The 26,387-nt window shown below is 45.6% G+C and overlaps 1 protein-coding gene across 4 annotated transcripts in view; it reads right to left on the bottom strand.

The window, feature by feature from the left end:
* The window catches only part of SKAP1 (src kinase associated phosphoprotein 1), a 147,937-nt gene extending 122,409 nt beyond the window's left edge, over positions 1-25,528 (bottom strand). The window contains exons 1-3 of one of the 4 annotated variants that reach the window (XM_083809512.1): positions 25,249-25,528; positions 18,663-18,768; positions 7,544-7,569 (exon numbers count right to left, since the gene is read on the bottom strand). In XM_083809512.1, coding sequence (XP_083665638.1) covers positions 7,544-7,569; positions 18,663-18,768; positions 25,249-25,513 — 397 coding nt within the window. In that variant the 5' untranslated portion in view covers positions 25,514-25,528. Of the gene's footprint in view, positions 1-7,543; positions 7,570-18,662; positions 18,769-24,793; positions 24,858-25,050; positions 25,209-25,248 lie in introns of those variants that run through there. The other 3 variants (XM_083809514.1, XM_083809513.1, XM_083809515.1) reach the window with 3 other exon arrangements.
* Between the last annotated feature and the right edge of the window lie 859 nt (positions 25,529-26,387).

The raw sequence follows: 26,387 nt of genomic DNA, 5'->3' as shown, positions 1-26,387 counted from the left end.
AAGCTCCTTCTTAGGAATCTGATGAACCTGGGGGCCTAGACATCCCCCTCGAACCTAGGGAGACAGAGAAGCTGCCGAGCTCACACGGCAACTTTCCCACTCCTCCTTATCTTCTGCTTCCCCGCCAGCCCCTCGAGTCACTCCTCAGCTGAGCTCTCCTCCAGCTTCCTCTTCCCTTCCTTTTCTCGATGTATGTTTGCCCTCTCCCTCCCTCCCCCTGTAACTTCCTCCCTCCAGCTCCTCTCTCCAGCCTTTGGCACCCTTTCAGTAAAGGCACTGCGTATTCTGCCTCTTAAGTGGGCAGCAGCTACGCAGAACAGCTGCCTGACAGGGGGAGCACAGCGCATTTCAGCCTTGCTAGGAATAAGCCTGAAACCCAGAGCAGCAGAAGATTCCCACGGGACGTAAACAAGTAAACAAGATTTATTCTGTCTTTTATGACCCAGTAACACATCGGTGAAATACAAAGCCCATCCAACTTGAGCAAAACCAGCTAAAGCTACCAACAATTTGTATTTCTGCCCACTAATAAATTATTCCTTGTTACCCTCTTTGAACAGGCAAAGTCTTCATTTAAAGGAGGGGGACACTGAGGCACAGGAAGATCACAAATCTGCACTTTAGTTCATCTTCTGAGGTACCAGCTTTGCTAGGAACACAGCAAAACAGCATCTCAGAAGCTGCACCCGACACTTCTGCAGTGCAATAATTCACAAAACAGTTCTGCAAACACAATTTAGGATCTAAAAAGATGTCAACATCATTAGTACCAACGAGGAGAGAAGACCAAGTATTTTGAGTAACGTCCGTTTCAGTGTCGGTAGGTTCAGGGTATTTTCTTAGCCAAAATCCTTCCAAGTGAACAAGCAGCAGAACTAACCCACGAGGGAGCTGGAGTTTAGCAAGCGTATTCCAATGACAAGACACAAGGAGGCTGTCTTGCCCGTATCTACAGCAGTACTCACTCTTAAGGAAATAAAAGCACAGACAGCGAATGCAAAGACGAGCCCAGAGCATATACCAGAATGACAAGCACTCTAGGGACTGGAAGAGATGCCCATCAGGCATTTTCTGATAACGCAGAGGGTGATTTTACAGTTCTGTTTCAGGACGGAGTCTTACTAAAGGGCAGAATTACTGTTTTGTGGATTATATTGACGGGGTCACTGCTCTACAAACCAAAGCTGCACAAAAGTCATGGTGGGGGCCGAGGAGGGGAGAATGACTCAAAACTCCTGATTCAAACAAGCTGGAGGCTCGAGAGAGCCAGGAGTCAGGACCCAGCACTGCACTCCAGCCCCGCTCCCCACGAGGGAAGGCTCTGGAAACAGGGGGCACTGATTTCCCACTCCCCAGTGGAGCTCAGAAGTATACAAGGCGCTCGCTCCTCTTGCTAAGGGCTCCAAACCATCTTAGTAGGCAAACCAGGCAAAAACGGATGCAAGTTTTCTGTTTTTGTGGAGCAACTGGGTCTACTACCCATTATGGGGAGGCTAAGGTAATGGTATACGTGAACACTCCCATACATTATCCCTGATGGGGCAATTTCTTGAACATTCTCCTATTCTGCATGAGCACAAAGCAACGCCTGAGCTGCGTGTTCATCTAAGCACGTTACAATAACCCCTGAGGTTTCTTTCTAAAGGAAAGATGTAGCACATTTGTATTACACAAACAAGTTCAGTAAACGCAGAGGTTTCATTTGAGAAGGCTCTCTATCTCCAAAGCTGCACATCAGGCAATTTAGGCAATCTAATAATTAGGGTATTTTATTAACTGACCGAAGTGAGAGCAATAGAACTTGTTAATATTTAACTTACTGGGGCTCCCCAAACTGCTGTATATCTAGCATCTTCACTGACGTTTTTATACTTTCCTCTTTATGGTGCATTGTTTCACTCTCGAGTCCAGAATGCTCTGAACTTCTCCAGGGAGGGAAGCATAGGACACTGCTAAATGTGAGTGAACAAGGAGGGCAAGCCCTGCCCCAAGGTGTTACAATTCAGATGGGTTTCAAAAGACTACAGGCAATTCCATAACTTACCACTTCTTGATTAATCAACTAGCACTCTCCAAGAAGTACCTAGTAATCCAAACCTGGAAACTTTCCTAAAGTTTGTAAGTTTTAAATTAATATGCTGGTTTAAAAAGAAGTTCAAAAGCCTTCCTTATTAACCTAATTCTTCTCAACAGAAATCATGAAACTTTTGACGCCGACTGCAAAATAACCCAATCCAACTGCTAGTTCCTGCTACATATTCTTTCAATCCTCTCATAAATTCTGCAAGGTCTTCATTTGCTGGCTCTGAGGGAAGACTGAAAAAACAGGTTTATTCTTTTCAGTCAGGTGACACGTTTGGTTTTGGAGACTTTTCTCTTGTTCTCCCCTCATTTCATGCAATGAGTACACCCGAAAAGAAACAAAGTGCCTAACATTTTAAAGAAATGAGGGGAAAGTCTTTTTATTTCTTTGTGACACAGCACTTCAGTCACGGGTAACCATCTCCCCCTTAATTACTGTGCAATCACAACCATTTTTCTGATAAATACAGAAACACATTCACAGGTGCTCATGGAAGCAGGATGGGTCAGGAAACAGTCCCAGCCCCATGCTGGGACGAGGCTGGGTGGCAGCACACCAACGCACGCCGTCAGGTTTTCTCCTCACCAGCGGAGGTGTGCCACGTGGCCTGGGCAGACCTCCACCTGCACGCCCAGGTCGACAAAGCTTTGTAATGAATCGGGGCTTGGTTTCCATTTTGAACACTTGAAATGAAATACCAACAGTTACAAAGTTACACATCTCTCGATTTTTTCTATGTAGAGGTGTGAATAAAAACATACATATGCCTCCATACAGCCCTTCCCAGAGCACAGATGCTCGCCTCCTACCTACGATGCTAGAATCATTACTTGCCTCCAAAATTTGTGCACAACACTTTAGGTAGCAGAATAATTTATAAGTCCCTGTAAAAGCAAAGCTGTGCAGCTGCTCAGAGTTTGTAAAACAGAAGAGATGTTCGTGCAAAAAGTACTGTCTCTCTACACAAAATAGTTTGCCCAGAATATAATAAATACACAGAGGCAAAGAACTGCACACTCAGAGCCGCAGGAAGCAAAGCTTCGGTGCTGATAAAGGGAGCTGTCAGAAGTGTTGATATTAAAGCTTTTCTTTTTTTTTTAAGTTAAAGAACATGTGCCTTTGTGTATGTTTTATTTTTCATCAATTAACTCTGTTCCACACACCAACCAAACACATCTTGGACTTTAGAATGCATTCTAACAAAAGTTTTTTTGTTTTCTTTTTGTCTCTATGTGTTATGACATTTCAAGGGTTGTAGCTGGCACTCATGTTTATAAAGCAGGGGAATTCCACGCATGGCGATAGAATAGATATTTTAACAATATGTTACAAATATTGTCAATTTGATATTTTTTCCCTTGCGTTTTCAAACACATCATAAATCTAGACTGGGTTTCTGTGCATGAACCCTGCTTACCACTGAGCTGGAGACTCTTGGCATGAACGTAAAGAGGGTTTTTTATAAATAAAACTTAGTAAAATCACTGTGCACTCCATTAATTCAGGAACACTCTGCCTCAGCTTCAAAGGGGATCTTTACAGTGAAGATGGTGTTTTTGCTGCTTTAATGATTTGCTACTTGTTCTTGTCATAACTACATGAACCAAATATGCAATACCAGGGAGCAGTGGTTAGGGAAATGCACAGTTCCGTCTCCCATCCAGCTCCGCTTCAGTTCAATTCAATAGATTTGAGGTTGTATATAGAAAAGCTACTTCATAAATCTAATATTTGAGGCCATTGTATAATGCCAGTTAACGAAAGAAAACTGCATGCGTGCCTCGGGTATACATATCTCATGCACTGCTGTGACATCCAACCCGGGGAACAACTGGCGACCCATGAAGTACCGTGCATCCGAGCCAAAGTAAGTAGGGCCAATAGAGGTAAAGTGATACCTACTCCAACTAAGTAGTATATACTACAAGATAAGTGGCCTAACTTACAGTTGCTTAAGCTTTTTATGGAACATGAAGACTCCCGATTTTTAAGTCACGTTTTATCGCAGCATGTCCCTTACCTCAGCCTCTGCCATACATTCATATTTACTCCTCCCTGCTTCAGGGAGGAGATACTTTGAGGCTGAAGGCACAGAGCCGAGAGAATCAGGAGATCTGGACCCAAATCCTGGATGTACCTGAAGATGCTCTAATACCTTTGGCACATTTCTTGAGCCTCAGTTTTCCAAAACTTAAATGGAACAATCCTTGCTCTCTCAAATTTCAACTATTTGTGAATACTTTTCTGAATATACATGTTCCTTACGCATCTACGCAGAACTTCAGACATTTCAAAACCATTTGGGATGAATTTTTGATTGGAAAAAAAAAAAGTGTTACCATAAGCTCAATGAAAATAAATTCTTTGTCAGCCCCAGGCTGGAGCCCTCAGCTGGGAGGGCAGAGAGACATTTTCTGTTTCCATAAGCCTATGCCTTCAAGCAGAGTATTAAGGAGTGAATTTTGCTCCTAAGGATCTCAAACACTGTATAGACAATGATTTAAACCAATTCACTGCTACCAAGAGATATACTGTCTTTTAATACTTGTCAATCTTTGCACACCTTCTTGTTTTACGAACGGAGCAGCTGAAACACAATAGTGACAATAAAGTTATTCAGTGCAAAGTCCCACCGCAGCAGAGTCAAGCTTCCAGCCCCAACAGAGTTCCCTTATTTAGCTACACAAACACATTTCTTCTCTAGTCCTTCCTTGTGTGGTACCCCCCATCCCTCCCCTTCTCTCCCCAGCTAACCATTTACGCCTTCCTCCAGCTTCCCCCTCCCTCCGTTTAGTCCTGAAGTCGCTTGCAGTACCTCAGACCGGCCTGTTGTTGCTCCCTCAGACCATTCATTTCTGCTAAACCAAAGCTGTTGCAGAACGTCTCCCCTGCACTGAATTCTTAGAAGAGACACAAACAGCAGAAAGCAACTTTGGGGAGGGGCACAACAGACCCAGGTCCTGTGCAGATTTTCTTTGCCAGCTTTCCTTGGTTCTCTTTCCTCAAAGGGGAGGTTGCTGCAAGACAGCAAGGGCATGAGTAAAATACGTGAAGTTTATACAATGCTTCACATAGGCAGCCAGCCCCCCTCCGAAAGGATACACCCATCACCCTTGTGCTCTGTTCAAAGAGCACCTCAGGAACAAGGCAAAAGTAACTTGCAGCTACACGCTACAGTCAACAGCATCACTTGGGGAGGATGAGTTAGGCAAGGCAACGCGTCCTACAGATCTCCCACTGTCAGCTACGTCCCTCTGAAACTGCACTGCTACACCCAGCCCACCCTCAAGACCTACGCTACTGCTTCACATCTCCCAGCAAGCAGAAGTTTATATCAAAACTGACTCTATTGATTTTGGAAAGCTAGAATCATTGAGGTTTTGGTCTTAATACCTTCCAGAAGGAGCCCGGCATGGCTCTGAACTTAAGAAGTTTTAACTATTTTTACCAGATATGGTAACACGTTTTGCTTACCCCCTTTAGAAATACTGTTTAATAGATGCTGAAGTGCCTTCCCAAGAAAACACCAAACATTCTAAGAAGCAGTCTTTTCCTCTCCCTACATCAGCCCCTTATTTAAATGCACTGACAGTGCAGCTAGGCAGCAAATTTATGCAATCCTCTTATCCATACGTCTGCATGTGAGCTTTTCTGTTTTGTTTTGCCCTTTTTTTTTTTTTTTTTTTTTTTTAAACCAAGGCCCACGATGCGATTCTCTGGTTCTTTTTCATTTGGCATGCACCAAGTTCTCATCACCACTTCTCCTTCCCCCAGCCAGGTATCAAACTGGAGGTGAGGCTCTCGAGGTGATGTCTGAGCTCATGTTTTAATGCCCGTGTTGTCCTGTTTCCTTAGTGCATTTTTTCAGGATAGTATTGGTTCCCCAAAATGACACTGGGACAAGTTTGGGTCTTCAGATATGTAGACATCTCTAAACACTTGCACAATAATTCCAAGCAGGCATTTACACAAGCTATGCACTTCAATTCATTTACAAATCTATACACAGTTCTACAAACCAATGTTCCTAATATTACTTAGGTTTCCAGCTTCAGAAAAGAACACTATATTTCAAAAAAGAACAAAAGCATCCCTCCCCCCCATCCACTAAATCGTATGAATTTTCAAAATTAAAAAAAAACTAATTTTGAACCCTTTTATGTGTTCTAATTCTCTCACTTTTTTTTTTTTAATTTTGAACACAGCTGTCTGTTGTACTTTCTCAAATGATGCCAGATGCTGGGTTCATCAACCAAACGCACGAAAACAATGGTTTGAAAGCAATTAGAAGCACCGAGGCTGCACTGAGGCTCATATTAAAATGTGATAACACTGTTCTAGGGGGAATTGCAGCACTGCTGCATTTCTGACATTTCTGTGCTGCCAGACAGACAGGATGTGCTGGAAGTGGGCCCTGATCGAGGAGGTAACATACTGGAATTTATTCCTGAAGTAAATGAAGGATTAGCTGATTTGGAACACTCAAGGATTTTTTTTTATTACAGTTGCCGCTCCCATCTTGTTTGAACACTGGCAGATCCTTCTGTTTGCGCTCACCTATCACGCTCATTGTTTAAAGAAATGAACAAACCCACCAAACTACACGCCTTAGCTGTAACCTGGTTATACCCAATGCTCCAGATCAGAAATCGGAGCTAAGCTGCACTGATCCCATACAGAGACAAAGGAGCTCCAGGTCAGCTCTGAGGAAATATATATCCATCAACTGTCCTGAATATGCAGAAGTACTCACTGACACAGCTCATGACCTGCAGGCACCCTGGAAAGTTTAAATCATCACCCACATTATTGCAGAAATGAAGATCAAAGTCACGATCAGAATTTCCCAGCTTGTTAACAGACATAACAAGAGATGGTCACGGTCCTGAAAACTTTACAGCCTGGCCATTTGTCTACACCTGGAGGTTGATTTAATTTCGAGTTCAAGTTAACATAGGAGCAACAAGACTGGAAGTAACTTAAGGTTACCAAACAGTCTTTGCTCCTAAGTCAATGGCCCCCAGGAACATGCTGCCCTTTTGAATTTCAATCCTTTTCTAGAAACAAGAGTTTTGCAGAAAATTTTCCTGAGCTTGTCCAAGACAGAAAGCTTACATTTTTGTATTATTTTATAGAATGGCTGGGTTGGAAGGGACACAGGCCGCAGGCAGGGGCACCTTCCACTAGAACAGGCTGCCCCATCCATTTACTCTCAAGAGTAAGGAAAAACAGACTTCTGTCCAGGGAGAATATTAACCCCAGCTCCTGTTATAGCCCTTACCCCAGCTTTGCCCCTTCCATCCCTCTGAACTGCCACACACAAGCTACGTATTTGTTTTAATGAATAGCTCTCCTCCTTGTTGACTTTGCATAGAAAATACCATACAACCAGCCCTTCCCTGCTCCCCAAGTTCAAAACTGGGAGAAATCACGCCTCCTTCCCCACTGCCTTGTACTCACCTCGGGGCAGAAATTCCAAGTGATACCTAAAAGACAAAAAAAAGGGCATAAGCATACGTTATTTTCTTACTGATTTGTTCTGGCCTGATAAGCAAGTGACAGATGGAAGAATTATACCAGACACGCTGCCAGGAATCCAGTGAATGGTTAAAACACATTTTGTGAATTTCCTCTAGACGTTTCTTGCCAGTCCTACGAATGCTAACTGGCCCCTGTGACATCCTCTGCTACCTAAGGAACCTCTTTCACTACTCCTATCTCCTCCTTTTCAACAGCTTCAAAGGCTCCCAACTTCCTGCCATTAGAACAGGTCTCCTACTCAAGAGAGATGTTTACATGGCCTTTCCCTTCACAGCCTCAATTAACCTCACCTCGCACCTTCCCTCCCGCAACACTGCGGAGCGCAGTAGGCACGCTGCCCTTCAGCGCCTCACCGCCACGAGCTCTGCTCACAGGGACACGATCTGTCTGCAGCTCTCGTGCAAGCAGGTCACATCAGGAAGTTCAAAAGGCACTTTAATGCACCAAGACGCCCTGATCAGCTTTAGCATCTTCGCTGTGTTTTCCAGTTCTTTTCCTCATTTTCCTCCTGTTCCGCTCATGCCAGCTCTCTACTACGCTGGTTTGCAACCCTCCTGCTCAAAATTTATCTCCACTGAGCGGAGATTCTGTACTCATTTAGCAATGTAGAAGATCACAGACCCAAGACTGAGAATTTTCCCTGCAGAACCACGAAGATGAAAACTCGTGGGATACACATTGTCAGTCCACGCTTCGTAGCTCTCCTGCAACAGCATCTAAAAGCCCCGTGTGCCAGGCAGCGTGCGATGCCCTGCCCCAAGCAGCTTGCTCATGCTCTCACACACCAGAACTACTTCAGAGGGCCATGCACCACAGAAACAGCCCTGCCAAGAAGAAATCCTCCATTATTTCTTTCTCTCTCACTTTGAGCACACCTTTGGCTAACACGAGCCATTTTAATATGGGAACAGCACTGGCACATTTTGGAAACAGCTCAAGGACTGAGGATGAGCCACAGGACCCATTCACAGGCAAAATGTGTAACAAAGGGTTGGTCTATAGGCATTAGTGGCAAGAATCCAGTACATAAAAATCCAATCAATTTGTTTCCTCATTAAAAGCTTTCATGAAGAAAATGATTTAATACAAACATTCAAGCTACTGACACAGATTAATTAGAAAACAACAACAGAATTCTGATTAAGGGCATAATATCTGACTTGTTTTCTTTGGACAAAAAAAATACGCACAGACAGAAGAAACTTTTCTGGGAGAACGGACTCCCACAGTGATAAGTAACAGCTGCAATCTATTGGAAAGAGCCACACCAGTGTGCCTTGCAGCTAGAAAGGGCCGTAAATACCTCTTGGCCCCGGGGCACTCTCGGCAGTGCTCCCCCACTTTTAGTACAGGCTTTCCTAGCCATCCTGCGGCAGCTATACCTTCTCTCTCTCACTCCCCAAAGCCACACTGCCTGCCCCAGGTCAGGGGAGCAGTCAGAGCAGCTCCATCCTTTTGCTTCCAACCAGCACGGGCCGTTACTGCAACGCGCGAAGCCCTCAAGCCCCGGCCCTGCGCCCAAGCCCCGCGCTCAGCACGCTCCCAGGCGAGGAGCAGCCTCTCTCCCCGGGCTCAGCCCACGGTGGGGGCCTCCACCGCCCGCCCCCGGGTCCGGCGCCCACCGAGAGCCGCAGTACTTTCGTCCCCTGGCCAGCCAACGGCTGTGAGACAAGGACAGAGAAATCACGTCTTGTTTGGTGAACTTTTGTCTCTTGTGCTTGAGAGACTGTCCTAATCTCCCCTGCACATGTTTTAGTGATAACATTTACTGCACTAGGACCAAAATGATTTTCTGTCACTTCTAATTCCAGTTCAATAAAAGTATAAGAGCTTTGTTTCTAACCTCTGTCATTTTTAATACAGTAAAATGGTTTAAAAAAATGTAAAATTGAGTTCCATTTCCTATTGGACCAGCAAGCCCACGTTAGCTTCACTCTGATCCAATTTGGGGGGCGGGGGGTTGATACCAAAAAGATGTCTTGCCTTTTTTTTTTTTTTTAAGGCATAAGGAAACAGTCAAAATTCTAATCTCATCAGATCAGGATGTGTTTTTAATCTCACGCTTTGATCATTTTCACTCTGAAAAGGCTTAGGCACAGAATGTAAAGTTAGTTTAAATTTTAATCGGGAGTGGGAGAAGATGGTCTTGTTCTTACAGAAGATGAAAGAGTAATGACCTAATTCCTTTATCTGCCACTGACTGCATGAAGAATTTGGATAAATTACTTATCTTGAGAGCTCAAAAGGCACCCAGATATGATAGCACAGTATTGTCAGTTCACTGAAATGATAGGATTTCTTTCTTTTATATGCCTACGATGGCACGGGAGAAAGGGTGACTTTCAGCATGTGTTCCTCCCACTCCCTTTCCACAGGTAACATCAGCTTTACTTATTCAGAAAGTTATATTTCCACAGTTCTAAGGGAGACTATTTTTTTTGTTCCTACACTACTCAGGAAATGCAATTATTTAGGCAAAATGCCTATTTTGTTATTACAACCTAGGCAGCGAACAGGGTTAGTTTAAATACATCTACAGCCACAAGTCATGTGCATGCTTATAGACCCAGAATAAAGCGTGTTTCTGTGCAGCAGGAGAGGAGGAACTCAGCTGGTAGAACGAGGTTACTCATCTTGGGCCAACCTCCAAAACACATTAGTTGTATGGAGTTTGAGGCCAAATCTGATTTTTGTTCCCAGTTAAGACGTCTCTAACTGACAAGCACGTTGCATCTTTACCTGGGCGTAACAGGCAGTGACAGCGTGCAGTTCTTTACCTCTGCGGGGGATCACCCCAAAAGTTATTTCCTGTGAGAAATTATTGGACTAAGTGTGTAAAAATTGTAATTGCTCCATACAAATTCTCCCTTGATCCAGACAGACAAGTTGGAAACCAGACATCTAAGCCTTGCTCAGATGAATGTGTTTTGGAGGTTGTTTGCCTTGGGATGAGGTTTGAAATTTTCATCCGTGATCAACAATTCTTAGATCTCAAACACCAAGAGTAAAAGCTTCTCATTCATTTTCTTTCAACCCAGAAAGTTTGGGAATTAGCAGTTAAGAGATGTCCAAATATATTGCTCCTTCTAAGCACTGTTTTAATAAAGCTTCTGTCCACCAGCTGGAGGTGGAATCCCCTAAGAGTGGCACTTAAGGCAAGCGTAGGAAAGAGCTTTCAGCCAAATATGAAGGTCCAGTCTACGTTAGTCCTTGAAGAAGTGGAGAGAGATGGGAAGACTCGTGACAAGTGATTAACTAGCTTCAGCAAAACAAAGCCACAGAGGAACGTATGGAGAATTTTAATGTGAGATGTAGAGCAAAAGAACTAGCCCCAAAATATCAGATTTCTGTTACAAAGCCAAAGAATGAGTGTTGCACTGCCAATACTTTAACAAAAGACATCCTATAAGTATTCCCCTCACATCGTTTGCAATGAACCACCCACCTCTCTCACCTCATCGGTACATATTTTGGGCCAGACAGAAAGCCGCAGATTTGTTCCACTTAAAACACAAAGTTTCTCATGATCATCTAGCCTTTGAGGTTACACAGTCAACAAGCAAACACGAGGGAGTCTCACTTGTCTGGAAGTGTTTATGTTCTTTGCTCCTGAAAACCATGCACATCTCAGTTCAATTTATCAGCCTCTAGTAGCTATGACTCCAACTGGGCCCAATCAAAATCACAACTCAACTGTGTAAATAGACCTCAAAGGGTGAATTGTCATGAAAAAATGCTGTCATGTTACTGAGGGAAACTGAGTCACAGAGCAGTCAAGTTTGCCAGATTGCCTTGTTCCCAACAGGAACCTGCTGCCCCTTCAGCCCCAACTAACATTTATTTCTCACTGCCTTGTCTAGAAGGACCAGAGCCTTCTGCTACCTCCCACAGAGCCACGACTTGGTCTTCAGGAGTGGAACATTTCCAGGACACCTCAGGACCTTGACCACAGGCCTTAACCTTGCACTGGTTTGTTGCTGGAGAAGTAAAATTGATGCTTTTGGGGTTGCTTCCAATTAGGCACTTGTTAGGTTTGAAGCTAAGCTATCCAAATCCTTCCGAGTATTAGAGTCATCTTCAAGAGATGAGAATTTGCTTTTCATAGCTCTTTTACTCAAAAGTGATCAACTGTGGATAGTGATGCTGCCAGGCCTGACCAAACAGGGACTGTTCCCTCGAGGAGCAAAACTACAGGCAAGTTACTTCAACGCTCCTTTCACCTCTGTGGCAGTGTTTAAACCAGGAAAACCCAGAAAAAAATCCCTTCTTCCAAAAGGAGGGACATATTAACCTGTGAAATATGCCAGGACCAAATTTCCCCAGTCAGTATTACTGCCACACTAAGTCTAACTTTGCTCTTTGGTATGAGCACAGGACTCGGCTTGTCTTTGAGGCACACAGATAACTTGTTCTCATGCCTTCATCCCCAGCCTTTACAGAAAACTTGAGTAAAGTCGCCCTGGGACTCCAATCCCTTGCTGCATGGTGGGGGTCACAAATTCCATCAATGGCACAGAAAGCCAGTAAAACATATGATCGACACACCCGTTCCTCCCATCCACCACTCGAGTTCGCTGACCAACATGCACTGCTTGCGGCAAATCCCAGAGCTGAAGGACTCGAACCAGAACAATTTGGGGCTAGAAGCAAAATTGCTGTTTGAAATCTTATGGTCTGTATTATGCCAGGGGTCAAGCTTGATGGTTATAATTGTCTCTTTGCAGCTTTAAAGTTGTAGAGTCTAAACCCCACTTTCCTCTCAGACTCAATTTTGTCAGGAACCATACAATAAAATCAAGTTTCAATCAAATTTCCTGCATCTTCTTGTCCAATTAAGAACACTAATATCACCACAGCTGTTAAATTAGGTATTTCAAGACAGTCTAATTTGTTTGGTGCACAGTATTTGTTGCTTTTTAATGTTTGCAAAATTTTGTTTTTAAAATCAATGCTGTACAAGATTTCAAGCAGGAAAAGATGAAAATGGGATTGGGGAGCTCACCATTAGCAAAGTGTGTTACAAACCACTTCAAATGCATTTCTCAGTTAAATGCTACAGAAGCAGCAGCAGCAGCTATGCAAAGACTCTGGTTACACAATTTCAATCATTTACAGTCCTCAGGTTTCAGATTAACAATGCATTCACAAGGAAATGGATGGTGAAACAGGGGTAATTTTATCAACCAGAATGGAAAATGATGCAAATTACTGAAAGGAGCCTAACCCAGAAGGCACCAAACTGCATTATTGGCAGGGCGAATAGCCACATTCACCCCAGGTATAAAAGCAGGTAGAATGTGATAACAGCTGAACTGACTTTGTTCCCCTGCCATGCCTGATCTTAACACAGGAGAATTCCTTCCTCATCTCTTTCTCCCCCACAATGGAAGGAAAAAATCCCCTACTGAGATTACAGAATAAATTGGGAACATCCTAACGGAAACTTTACCAGACTTTAAAAAGAAGTAGTCACCGCAGTCAGTATTAAATTTGACTGTTGCGAACTAAAGGAATGCCTGTGCTCACACACACCCAGGCACAGCTGTACTGGTGCAGGGTGGTGGCAGTCTTTAGATCTCCATTAACACCAGCTGGCGCGGCGCCGGGCGCACACTTACACATCCCCAGGCCACGCCAGTGCTTCCCCTGCACGAAGGAAGAAGCATCCTGGGCAGCTCATTCGTGGGACAGAAATTGAAAATCCAAAAATTTCTAAGTATTTCTGAAGTGAGGGGGACTTTTTTTTTTTATTTAATGGCTGACGTGAGAATGAAATCCTGCTCAACACGATTGTTTCCTTGCTGAACAAATAAATCTCAGCTCTCTGAAGAACACGGAGGAGAACAGCACTTTGCCTAATTAAGGACAATGCGGTGGGGCTATAGACCAGCCCTGGTGTTAATGTGCTGAGCTCAATTATCTGCCCATAAGGTCACATTCTTAAATTCTTTTTTATCTTGGTATTGCACATTACTCAGCATAATGAGTTGAATATTGGTGGGAGTTACAGACAGTACATTTACACTAATGAAGCAAAATTACCCTGAAATTGCATTTTCTTTAATTTCAATCTCAAAACTTTAAAATAAGGTTGAAGCTGATGTAATAGATGGAAGTTAATACACTTAAAAGTTTATTAAAATAGGCTAAACAGTCTGGCTTATACAAAGTTTTCAATGTACTTCCATTCATGAACCCTTTACAGTCTTACGGTATTACCTCATCACAGGAAGAACCAAGCTCAACCCAAGAATTTGGGCAATGTTCCCCTGGTGTTGAAATAGCCACAGTTCAGCTACGCTTGTAAACCAACAAAACCAGCAGCTTATTGTGACTGTGCACAAACCACACGCTGCGACAGCCTGCCGAGATTTGCAGTACAACTCCAAGGGCCCTCACACCAGAGGGGATCACACTGTGTTTATCCTTACATTTGTGGCCAAGCCATCCTCTTCCAGCTACAGCAGCAAGAGAGGGATTTCTTCCTGACAGTAACACTGCACCAGTGTAACTCAAAGCTTCAAAGGGCCAGGTGTGGCAAAGCATATACCAGAAACGAGGTGATGGTGCTACCCCATCCCAGTGAGTCTGCTCCCTGAAGACAAGTACTCCTGCAGCTCAGATGAATCAGAGCATGGAAAAACACATGTAGGTACCGGGAGCATCTTGGATCCCCTCAGTATTCTGCAAAGAAAGACATCTCTGCACCTAGGGTAAGCAATCTAAGTTCAGAGACTGTTCATTTTTCTGAACTTCATTTTTACAAAACAAGGCTCACTGTGTCAGAGACCAACCTCCCACTGAAAGAGCAGGACAGCTGTGGGGCTTCACTGCATGATCAGACATTTAAGACCCACCCCAGGCTTATCTCAGACACCTGGATCCCTCAGCCAGGCAGGGAGCACACTGCTGCGCAGGCTGGGAAGCCAAACGTAATGCCAGCCACAGCACCCCTGTGATCGTGGCAGGGCACCCCAACAGCAGCACGGCGGCCGTGGCGGTCGGGGAAAGCCCCTGGCTTTGGCTGGCTGCCTCCAGCAGGCCAGGAGATGGCTGGGAGCTCTTCGTTGCCTGGTTAGAAGGCCAGGTGCTGACTTCTCCCTGACAGCACAGTAGCTGTACTGGGAATACTGCCATAAACTAAGAAGGATTAGACAGTGAGGCAGCAAAATGAGGTTTTGGGCTTGTTACCCAGAGGTGAAGAGCCTTATCTTCATGGGAGCTCCTGCTGGTGGAAAGAATAAGAGAAAATGGTCCTGTGTTAGTTACTAGCAGCAGGGTTGAGCCTCAGGGTCACGCTGTTGTTTTAGTCAGAGTGGGGCAAAGCGAAGGTAGAGTTTCAGTGCCTATTTTGGATTTGCTAGTGAGTGTATGTAAGAAACTCAACATTGAATCTCTCTTCACTTCTGCTTTGATATACAACAGGTCTGCCTTAGCTCTCCTTTTAGCACTATTACATTTTGCATCAGGAAAAAAATACTAATAATTTGTATCCATCAGTGCAAGCTTGCCTTCTGACAGGGAGTTCTAATAACTGGCTGACTCTAAGGAGATAGAGGAACTATTTATCTCCATATTTTTAAATAAATCCCATTCTCCCCATCTCACCCTCTGCCATTGTAACTGCTCTAGAAGTGTCTAAACAGTGAGGTGAAGTCATTTAACAGCAAGACAACTTTTTTTTTGTTACTGCTCTTGCCAAAGGACAAGAATGGGCTTGTGTTCCTGAGTGGAGTCATGTATCTGATTCGTCCCAGGTGTCAGACATCTGCTGCTAGCTCTGCAGCTGGCTTTGTTAAGACACAAGAAACAGCAATGCTCTCAAGGAACAGCTTGAAACAAACCCTCAGCACCAACCAACCTAAAACAGAAGCAACTAACAACCTCTGGGGCTTCTGGAAGACAAGAAAAACTCTGCCCCAGCAGCACATCCTTCCCCTGCCCTCCCCCAGTGCAAAGCTGCTATTTTAGCAAATTCGACCCATTACAGACACTTTGCTTTTCCACGCGGGACTGGAGCAACGTCCTCAGCCTATGGTCAAGGTAAGCAACTGCGTCCACGCCACCGTGCTGCAGCCACCATCCTGTGCTCTGTTCCTTCCTGGGGACCAAGCCTCCAGTTGTGCTCTGTGGCCTGCTTTTCTGGATGCCACACAAAGCAATTGGGGAAAGCAACAAAAGAAGAGGTTATTGACACCACCAAAAAGATTAGGAAAAAAATCTCTAGGCCTGGATTTACCCATGAGATCAGAAAGTGAAACAGGATCCGAGTTAGCAAGGGGGAGGGGAGATAGAAACTGTTTCTACAGACCAGAGCCATTTGAAGAGAACATTTGGTTTTAAATAACCAAATGATTTCTGAAAGTAAAATGGTGCGGGGACTCATAACTCAGCTGTATGGTGACAGCCTTCCCACAGCTGCTGCCTGCAACGCCTCTGACACGGCTCCTTCAGCAAAAATACCATAGGCTGCCCAGGAAAAAATTATAACCTGCAAACACAAATCCGCTCCCTACCTCCTGCACTTCTTGTGGTAAAATGGGAACAATATATCCTCACAGGTAGCACGTGGAGACATAAAGCCCAAACACTTGTTCACATTAGAGTCATCAGCGACCCTCCTGGAGGGGGGCTGTTACGAGGCCGCTGGGAGAGCTGCGATATAAAGACCTGAAGGCCAAGTTACAGGAACAGTTACTGAGACTGGCTCAGGATAATCGTACTAGATTAAGCTCTTCCCTTTCAGAGACACGTGTCTCTCTCCAGTAGTTTAGCAGTTTACTTATGTCCATTATGAACCCAAATAATGAAACCCTACACGCTGTGTTGTGTTCCACCGTGCAGAGGCGAAGAGGCAGAAAGCAGGGCTGCTCCGGGGAGGCAGGCGCTTCCTGAACGCGACTGCCGAAGATTTCCTGAATACCCGCCACAAAAGCCACAGGAAGCTCCCTGAAGAGACAAACCTGCACCTCACCCCCAGGAGCAAGACCTGCCTAGATCCTTTCAAATAAAAGATACAGTAATCGTTACAGTAATCTCCCACCACAAATCATTGCATTAATGGCTCCGGTCAGAAGAAGGACATTTGTACACCGTTCTTCTCACCATTTCCAAATGCCACCAAGCGATAAAACACAAATAGGAGATCAGCAGCGCCCTGTACCCTTCGCTCAGGGGTCTCACTTTCCCCTCCAGAAGTATCTGCAACGTCTTCTTTCAACAAGCAACAGGGTTGAAGCCCATATCTTAACCTGAACATCCAGGAAGAATTTGTGCATCACCTCCCACCCTGATGCAAAGGCTGCTTCACTGTATATCCTGCTCATTTGAGATGACACTGTTTTTATCCCAAATTGTATTATTCTGCTGAGAAAAATGTAAGAGTCTAGGCTGGTTCTGTGACACAGAACGCAACATTTGCCCCAGGACTCTAAAGGCTGCTGCTGCTTGAGCCTGTCACCAGAACTGCACAGAATCTCTAAGGAGCCAAAGGCCCCCGAGAAGATGGTCACAGCAGCACCTTACCCCACTGCTCAAGTGCCACTCACAGCTCTATCAGCACACCAAGACAGACCGCCTACTTCTGAAAGCAACAGCAATTTGGTAAGTTTGCCAAGTACTTGGTACATTTATCAGATTCTGTGATGCTGTTTTTTAAAATTCATTCAAAACAGACCTAGAGTTGCATTATACAAAAGATAATAGCTCACTTTTAAAGTTTTGTGCTCTCAGGACTGCTGAAAAAAAGCTTGTCAACGTGAATACTTCAGGTTCATAGTTCTGTTTACTTAACTGTTTCCATCCCAAGTCAATACCTGGCAACAAGGGGGAATTTTTCAGAGAAGCCACACCTGCCTGCTGTAACCATGCAAACAAGCATTTTCTTCTCCAGTATTCCAATACACTGCTAGACACACCTTTCCTCCATTAGATATGCTGCAGCCCCATTTTCCAAAGGCTTCCATCTTCTGCATTCAGTTTGTTTCAATTATTCAGGGCAACCCAGGCTGATAATTACACAGTCCCGAGTTGCTGAGTAAAACTGATGCTTAATTAGCCAGCAGGAAAGATAGATTAAGATACAGCAGGGCATCTTGCAAAGTTCTTCAGTGGGACTGCAGGGAATAGAATCTGGCTGTGCCCTTCCAAAGGATAAAATTCTCTGCATCTCAGGGATTTGACAGCAGTTTTATTTAAACTGGATGCTTATATCAGTCAGCCACCCTGAGTTTTATTGTCAGATCTTAACTTCAAATGACACAACTCATATCTTTTAACTAGAGCATTAACAGCAAGCTCTATATCACATTTCTAGCCAAAAATATAATGCAGCTGAGGCTGAAAGTTTTATTTAAGCCTCCAGCAACATGTTTTCCTGTTTTATGTTTCTTGATTTTCCCTGAGCATGACAGCACCACCTTTGTGTGCTTCACTTAAATCCAAATGATGCAGCTCATACTCTCATTGAAGGTTTGAACAGTCCTGGGGACAGGAGATTTTGGAACCCAGTTCAGACCCAAGTTTTAACTTGGAAAGCAGTCGTTCTTCCTTTTTACTGTATCAAAGTACAGGTAATGCCTGTTAAAGTTCAGGAGCCACTTGTGAAATAGATAGTTTCAGCAGCATGAGCCTTTGCTCATTGTATTGATTTATCCATGTGCCTAAGTATCAAGTGTTGAATTTTCTTCCACAAAATCCTCTCTAGCACAATGGAGAAGGAAGAACAGGACAAGATCAGAGATCAGTATGCAAAGAGCTCTACAGACACAGCCCAAAGCACAATCTTTACTTTGAAACACAAAGATTCCAAGGACAAGCAATGACAACTCTGCAGACAGCCAAATATAACTGGCTAGCGTTAAATAGGAGGGTGCACAAACCAGTATGCAGTGCACTCACATTATACCAAGCCCTGAATGCCCATTAACTTTCAAAGCATGGGTCAATTATCCAATTATTTGAATGCAGCATGTGGTACCTCAAGGTTTGGCACTACTCTGAAGCACTTTCATTGGCAAGTTATGCAGACAATACATACCTGGCTTTGACTTGCTGAAAGCTGAAGAGAATTGCATCCCTCTGCTCCCTTGCTTTAGGGCTCAAATTTTCATTCTGCAGTCCATCCACCAGGTAACATTCAGCATCTGGTAGAGAGAAAGCTACAAGTTAAAACCACAGGCAGATACCTGTTCTTGGCCAAGAAACAAGGATCTGGATACCCAATGCCTTCCACATGCCACTCTGCTACAACAAACCCTAAAATATGCTGCTGTGAAAGACTTTTGGCATTAAGTAATGTCATTCAAAGGATCCAAAGCACTTCTAATATCAGTGTAAGGTATCCACCAACACTTAAAGGAAATCCCAACCTGTGGTTGGGTTTCATAAGGACACTCTTGATAAGAGACAAGCACCGAACAACAGGTAGGTTGCACTAGCCTACATAGACTTGAATCACGTCTGCAAGGTTATCGCCAAAACAAAGTATGTGCTTACTCAGCAGACAGTTGGACAGAAGTAAATACGGTATTCACTCACTTGGAAAGTATATGTAGAAATTTAACCTGAACTGGAAGAGATGAAGTACCTTCTATTCGCATGAATATTTGCATTCTTTACAGAAACCTCAAAAAAGTCTTAGAAAATAGGACAGTTCCAATCACAGCTGCTCTGTAGAGGAGAGTATCCTCCTTGTACTTCAGCAGCTTTACTGAAAACTTTCCCTAGCAAAGACTGGCTTCAAAACTATGGTGTTGTACATCCACAGGCCTCTCCAACCTTTAATTCACACTCCATACTGAGATACTAATGTCAGTTTAATATCCTGCTTGCAAGACTTTCAGCTCCTTATGCTTCAGCTGCTAGTACAGCAGCCAGCACTGTTTAGTACACCCCAGGAATCTTCACAGCTCCTTAAACAGCTCCTCCACCTGCAAGCACACTCAAGATCAAAAATGCCACAATAGAAATAAATATCTTTTTCTGTTAAAGTCATGAGCCCTTATTTTTGTCACCTATAACAAACATAAGAAAAGCTTAGAGCTTGAGGGAAGAAAAAACAGCTCTTTAAAGTGAAGAGCTTGAGCAAGTACAGAGCTTGCTCCGTGCCCAGTCATGGAAGGGAACAAGGCCAATGCACGGGCACATCCCCAGGAACAGGGGCCTCTTCCCACCTGGTCCTCAGTGATGGGCAGGCAAGACCAGAGAGACCGAGCTCTGAACGCAGCAGCCTGAGGAAGGAGGAGTGAATCCAAGTAATGCTTGTTTCCACAACACTCCTGTTCTTGTTTCTGGGTTTGTTCAGCTGAAAGCACCAGTTTCTAAGGGAGCGATCGCTAATAAGCACATTTCAGCCAAATTCAGACTCCTCCAAGTCCCCACCAACTCCTTCTGCTGTCTCCCTGCCTTTCCTCCCGCCACGAGTGCTCTTGACCCACAAGAACTAGGTCTGAGCCAGCAGTGCCTCACCATCTACGGCCCCACACTACAGCCAGCACTTCGCAGCCAAGAAACAGAGGCTAAAGCCCACAGACAGCACTGAGGATATCAAAGTGTCCTAGCACAACACCTCTGACAAGGGCATGCACAGTTGTCACAGCTCTGCTGATGGGCAGGAACACCAATTCACAGCACTGCTCTCAAACCCACACCTACATCCAGCAGCATTGTTGACCTGACGTGTCTGGACTCCTGGAGCTCCCAAAATGCCTATTAATATCAAGTTCCCCGCTAGTAATTTAGCCCTGGGTGGCCCGCCTGGGATCACACAAAAGCTTTGCTAGAGCAGCTGAGTGAAGCTCTTTAAATCCCAGGCCAATCCTGTAATCCTTAGGCTAAATTTAATTTTCAGTACATCTCCATGCAGTTTTAATTATACACCCAAGATATAGTAGCAACTTATGACAAGCCTAACACTGCTGGACTTGCACCACTTACACACTGCACAGAAAATAACCAAGCACATCCATCTAAGCACAAAGGATAGATACATCTTTCTCTGAGAAGCTTACTATAAGAACAGATGGAGGCTAAGGGAACAATTTATTATATACAAATCTGCTTTAAAACTGCACAGCATTTTCATAGTCAATGAGGAAAAAAAACAAGAAACACAAACTGCCCCCAAAATCTGGGCAAATATCAGTTGCATCTCTGTCCTTTTTAAACACAGATTAGCTCCGTGAGTATGTGATTAGCTCTAATATGGCATTTACTTACTGCGATGTCAGCACAGATCGGCTGCTGGATAAGTTATAGTAGAACTACGGTCACTCCTGCGAGCCAGGCAGAGCCCCTTTCAGAGCCAGCCACTATGTTTATAGCACCAGGAAATGAAAAAGAAAGCCTAACCATAAACTCTCAAAGTGGATCAGGAAGAGCAATATGTAAGCAGCTCTAGAGTAAATCACCCTAATGTTAGTTTTACTGCTTGTCAGTAACATTATATTCTTGATGTTTATAGATTGCTCTCTGTGATCCACTCTGAAAGTTTACAGGACTCTCCTTTTCGTTTCCTGCAACTAAAAAGGTGAGGTGAAAAGAAACAGTTGAAATTTCATCAAGTGTTTCAGGAGGGTTTCTAGAGGCAATTGCAGATAGCCACTTTAATCCTGCAGGCAATGCACAATATTGTAAGAATTATGTCACAACCACTGAAGTCCAGGCAGTAAATAACCTTTTAATGGCAGCACTAAATTCTAGGAGTTAATCAGCACTCAACAAGGAGATCTGAAAAGTATTTAGACGCCATGTGTATTCTCTCCGTGCACACACAAACATCATTTTTTTTGCTCTTTTCTACTCATTTGCCATCAGAAGGCCAACAACAGAAAACCTAAATACAGAGGAACAGGTCCCCAGACCCACAACACTGTAGCTACGCAAGTTAATCCTGAGCTAACCAGTCTGCTCCAACGCTTACTTGCTGCTTCACACAATTCCTGCTGCAGTTTACCACCCCAGGTGGCTGTGAAAAAAAACAGTTTAAAAGAGTTTATGGCACCTATCAACACAGAGCGCAGATACCTTAAGCATCCACAAAATTGCATTAATATTTCCAGGATGCTACACGAGACAGCCAGGGGTTTGGAACAGTAGTTGAATCATCCCCCTTGTCCAAATAAAAGCTGTGAGCTATCACACTTTTTTTTTTTCTTTAAACTTTTCAGCAAATTAAAGAACGGATGATTTAATCGTGAATGTTCTCAGACGAACATTCCTACTTTTATGGGATCAAGTCAGAAAACCTTAAGAACCGAAGCAACATTCGTACACCATCCTGCAATGGACTAACGGGACATTCTCCCCCATGCAAGAGGGGATCACAGAGTCAGAGAGTGGCTGGGCTGGGAGGGACCTTAAAGCTCATCCTGTTGCAACCCCCTGCCATGGGCAGGGACACCTCCCACCAGAGCAGATTGCCCAAAGCCACATCCAGCCTGGCCTTGAGCACTTCCAAGCACGTGGCACCCACAGCTTCTCTGGGCAGCCTGTTCCTGTGCTTTACCCCCCTCAGAGTGAAGAATCTCTTCCTAACATCTAATACAAACCTACCCTCTTTTTGTAGAGAGCTGTTACCCCCTTGTCCTATCCCTACACTCCCTGATAGGGTCCCTCTCCAATGCAGGAACTGAGAACAGCTTCCCAAATTTGCAGCGTCCAAGTCTCAATGCCAAATTCCCTGATATTTAAGTTCTGGGGCCATTCGTGATGCTACATCAATACCGACTGTAGCTTTTTAGCCTTCGCAAAGCAGAACATTTTATTGCTTATTTTTGAAACAGCACTGAGGCTTCTCGCCTTGCTATCAGCAGCTACCAGCTTTGCACCTGCAAAGCATAACAGTCACGGTCTCACAGTACAGCATCTGTTCCATCCTTCCTGCTGCCCAAACTCCAGCAAGAAAATGGCTTTCCAGACCTACTACCTGAGATGAAGAGGATCAGTCAGGGCAGGTGAAGGGAGAAAATAATCAGACTGCCAGATTGCCTTTGCCTCTACAAAGAAAAACAGAAGTCCTGGATTTGTCAGAGATGTATCACATTTTTAAGAACCATTGTTTTAGCCTTCAGAAGAAATCTGTGCCAAACAAACATGGAATATCTTTAACAAAAGTAGTTTTAAAAGGGAGCTGACTGAGCCAAAACTGAAACCCCATGCAATTAGGAGGCAACGTAGTGTTAATGAGAACTTGGATCGCTTATGTTTGATGTGGAACAAAGTAATAGTTGTTACAACCACATCTATTCATAAACATAAGGCAATAAGCATTCGTAAGTGTTGCAGGATTGCAACGTAGCCATGAAATAGCCATAGAGTTTGTCTTTCAACCACTGCAACCTCAGAGATGTCTCCAGTGATAACAGCGTAAGAATTACTAGCTAGCCATGACTACCTGTTTTTTGGGCATCATGCATACAGTCCTGCACTATACGGACCAAAGGTTAATATAAGGAAGCAAATATTATTGCCTGTACAATAGTACACATTTACTCTTCCAGTTTTACCTTTAAATTTAAGAACTCTTACTGTAACGCAGTTTGCAAACGCTAACAGCTTAAGCTCCTTCAGCCCCAGCTTGCATAGCAAGAAACCTCCTTAGCCACTGGAAGGCCTCAAGACTGTATATATAGATCGTTAAGACACAGCAAGTTTGATACAGAGATATGTGACATGCAATTAATCTCCATTCATAGCCTGCTATACTTGTCAGCAAACAAAGGCTGTGCTTTAGAAGATCTGAAGCCTTCAATTAAAAACAGTCAGCTAACAAGAAAATAATCTAAGTTAAAGGAAGGTGGCAGGTGCAGAAATGAGTTGTTTACAGAAGTGTCAGCACTGAACAATAAAGTGCTGCACATCAAAAATGTGAAAGGGTGAACTTCACTGAAGGCCCCATGATTAAAAAACAGAGGAGAAAATTTATACCTACATCTGGGGGAAGACACAAAGCATTTGGAAGTGAGCTTTGATGGGCTCAGAGGCTGCACGCTCACTCTCAGACTGACGCGTCCCAGGACTGGAAGGCACCCCCGGCCTCACAGCAAAGGGGACCAGTGCTCCGCACTGTCAGGAGCCGCTGCAGCAGGAAACGAAAGGCCACAAACCCCTGAGGCAGACCAGGCTCGAACATAACTGCTCAGAGCCGTCGAGCAGGAACACACCAACAGCTCCTTCGCCACCGCCCACCCGCATCCGCGCTGGCAGGATGCGTCAGAAAGGCGCACACGTTCAGCAACGGGCTGACGCTGCTGCTGCTCAGGTTTATTTATGGGGAGGTCAGCAAGAGTCAACAGGGCAGGAGAAGTCAACATGTGAACGGAGGCGAGTGTGAAAGGTAAGGCAATACTGCAGAGTAAAAACACCAACCCTGAGTACAGCTTCCCCTGTTTGCGTAAATCTTTCTCACAAGACACCAAAGAAGCAGTAAGCAGTTACTCAGTCCCAAACAGTAGAAACGGAACTCAGAGCTCTAACAACTTACAGCTTGTTTCTTCTCCCCTTTAAGAAATAAAAACGAAAAAGCCAAGCTCCCTAAACAAGAACAGCCTTGAAGCTACAGGTTTGCAGCACCCCTCATGGTGCCTAGGCCCGGGCAGGGAGGTGAAGCCAGAGGTAGCACAAACGGAGCAGAACTTGTGGGAGCCGCTAATGCCCGTCCCAAGGGCTAACGCAGCCACCTCTGCGGGGCAATCCTCTCACCAAGCCCTCCCGCACCCCGCTGCAGGGTCACCAGGAGTTGCAAAGGTCGGCACAGAATCCATTCATGTTTGTGAAGCGCAGTTTTACAGATGAACTTTTTTAGAACAGTTTCTGCTTGTCCGACCCACCTCTTCAGCGAGCTGGGGTGTAACAGCTCGAGTTCGCAAAGAAATCAGGAAAAACAACCTCAGAGGCCACCCACGTACCATGCTGTGGGCACGCAGAGCCGCGTGCTGTCAGCTCTCAGCACAGCTCACCGGGTGCTGGGGCCTCGGGAGGTCACCTTCGCGTTACCAAGCAGAAGCGGGGCCAGAAGCCAGCGCTGCTTTCCCGGGCTGCGCCCCCGCTTCCAGCGGGGTTGGAGCTTCCCCGAGGGCCCACGGCCAGCTTGCTCAGCGCACCCCCGGGGCGACACACAGCCAGGCGGCACCGCCGCCACGGCTCGACCAAAGCCTGCCGAGGGCTCACCGCAGCACCCGAGTTTCTTTCGCCCTTCGGACCCGCTCCTCGGTCCCATCCCGGCGGGGCTCGCCGGCGCGGCCGCTCGGTGCCAGCCGAGGGCACGCGGGGGGGGCGCCGGGCCGCGCCAGAAGCCGCCGTCCCCTGGAGACGCGGCTCCCACCTGCCCCCGCTCCCCTCTCAGGCTCGGCGCGGCGAGGCGCAACAAGTCCTGCAGCGTCTCCCCCCGCCCGGCAGCGGCGGGGCGGGCAGCAGCGGGCGGTTACCTTCCAGGAGCCTCCGAACCTCCTCCGGGAGCATGGTCCCCGCCACCGCCTCTCCCCCAGGGCCGGCCCCGCCGCCGCCGCCCGCGTCCCTCCGGGGCAGGGACCCAGCGCGGCAGGAAGCGGGGGCGGGGACGCCCCGCGGGGGGCCGCGGCCGCCGGGCGGCCCCGCGAGCGGCTCAGCGAGGCGGCGCCGCGCACCTGCTGCGGGGCTGCCCCGGGCGCGGCGGGAGCCGGGGCCGGGCCCGCCGCAGGGGGGGCGGAGGTGCTGCGCCGGCCGGCAGGAAGGCTTCCCCCCTGCGTCCTGCACGGGAAGGGGGCTACGTTCGGCCCTGGCCACAGCGTAGCCGCGCGCGTTTCTGCGTCTCGCGCGGAGAAGGTTGCGCGCAGGGTTGCGCGCTTTAACTTGCTCCGTGGCAGGCAATAAATGCGAGCTGCGCTCTACCAAACAAAAATGGCATTGCATTAGATTAACCCGCAGTCCTACATCTGCTCCTCTCCTATATAAATGAATTAACACAGGCTGGCTATGGGGATACCACTATAATTTTTCACCGTCGCGTTCCCAAATTTTAAGCTCTACGCTGAAAAACCAAACGCAGCCTTCTGTATCTGAAGCTCGTCAACGATTCCAAGGACCAGTTTGAGATTTCCCATGTGTTAAGTGTGGAGGATCCAATCCTTACTTTGCAGTGTCCTGGTATCAAACAAGTACTTATTTTTGCAGCATGTGGAAAACGCTATTCTGAACGTTCTTTCCACTTTTACCTTTCTGGTATCTTATCCCTGGCACATGATCCTTAATTGTATTTTCACCACATAGCAAGTGTTTGAGATTACGAAAAAGGATGCAATCAGGCTATGCTGGCCACCAATTGAAAACCACATAGCTACACAAATGTTGGTGCTTGCTGCTTTCACCAAGGGCATAACACAACACGAGCTTCTGACGCTGTACGTAGAGCCAGCGCTGTCTACTGCGGTGTATCATAGCGTAATGAGGAAGGGCTTCTCTGAACTCTCAAAGGAAGCCCCCTAAAACTGCTTCTCTTGCTGCTTTGCAGCCCCCCGGCTCTGGGCAAGCCATCTTGCCGCAGTAATTATCACAAGCTGGAAAAAAAAAATCTGTAGGGGAAAAGAAAAAGTGTGTTGCACTCCTAGCGTGCATAGACTGAGACACACGGCTTAGAGGCTGAGCATATTTCCAAATGTTTGCAGAATCAGATTCTTACTGTTCTTTGGGTGTGCCACCTGGAAGGAATAAAGGCTTAGTTGTTGGGTAGCAGGATTTGCATAAAGGAAACCTGGAGCAGATTCCAGCTTTGCCCCAAGCTTCTTGC

This window comes from Anser anser (assembly GCF_964211835.1).
Source record: "Anser anser genome assembly, chromosome: 23".
NCBI lineage: Eukaryota > Metazoa > Chordata > Aves > Anseriformes > Anatidae > Anser > Anser anser.
Note: the sequence above shows the minus strand (reverse complement) of the source record. Positions and strands in the feature narration are given on the sequence as shown.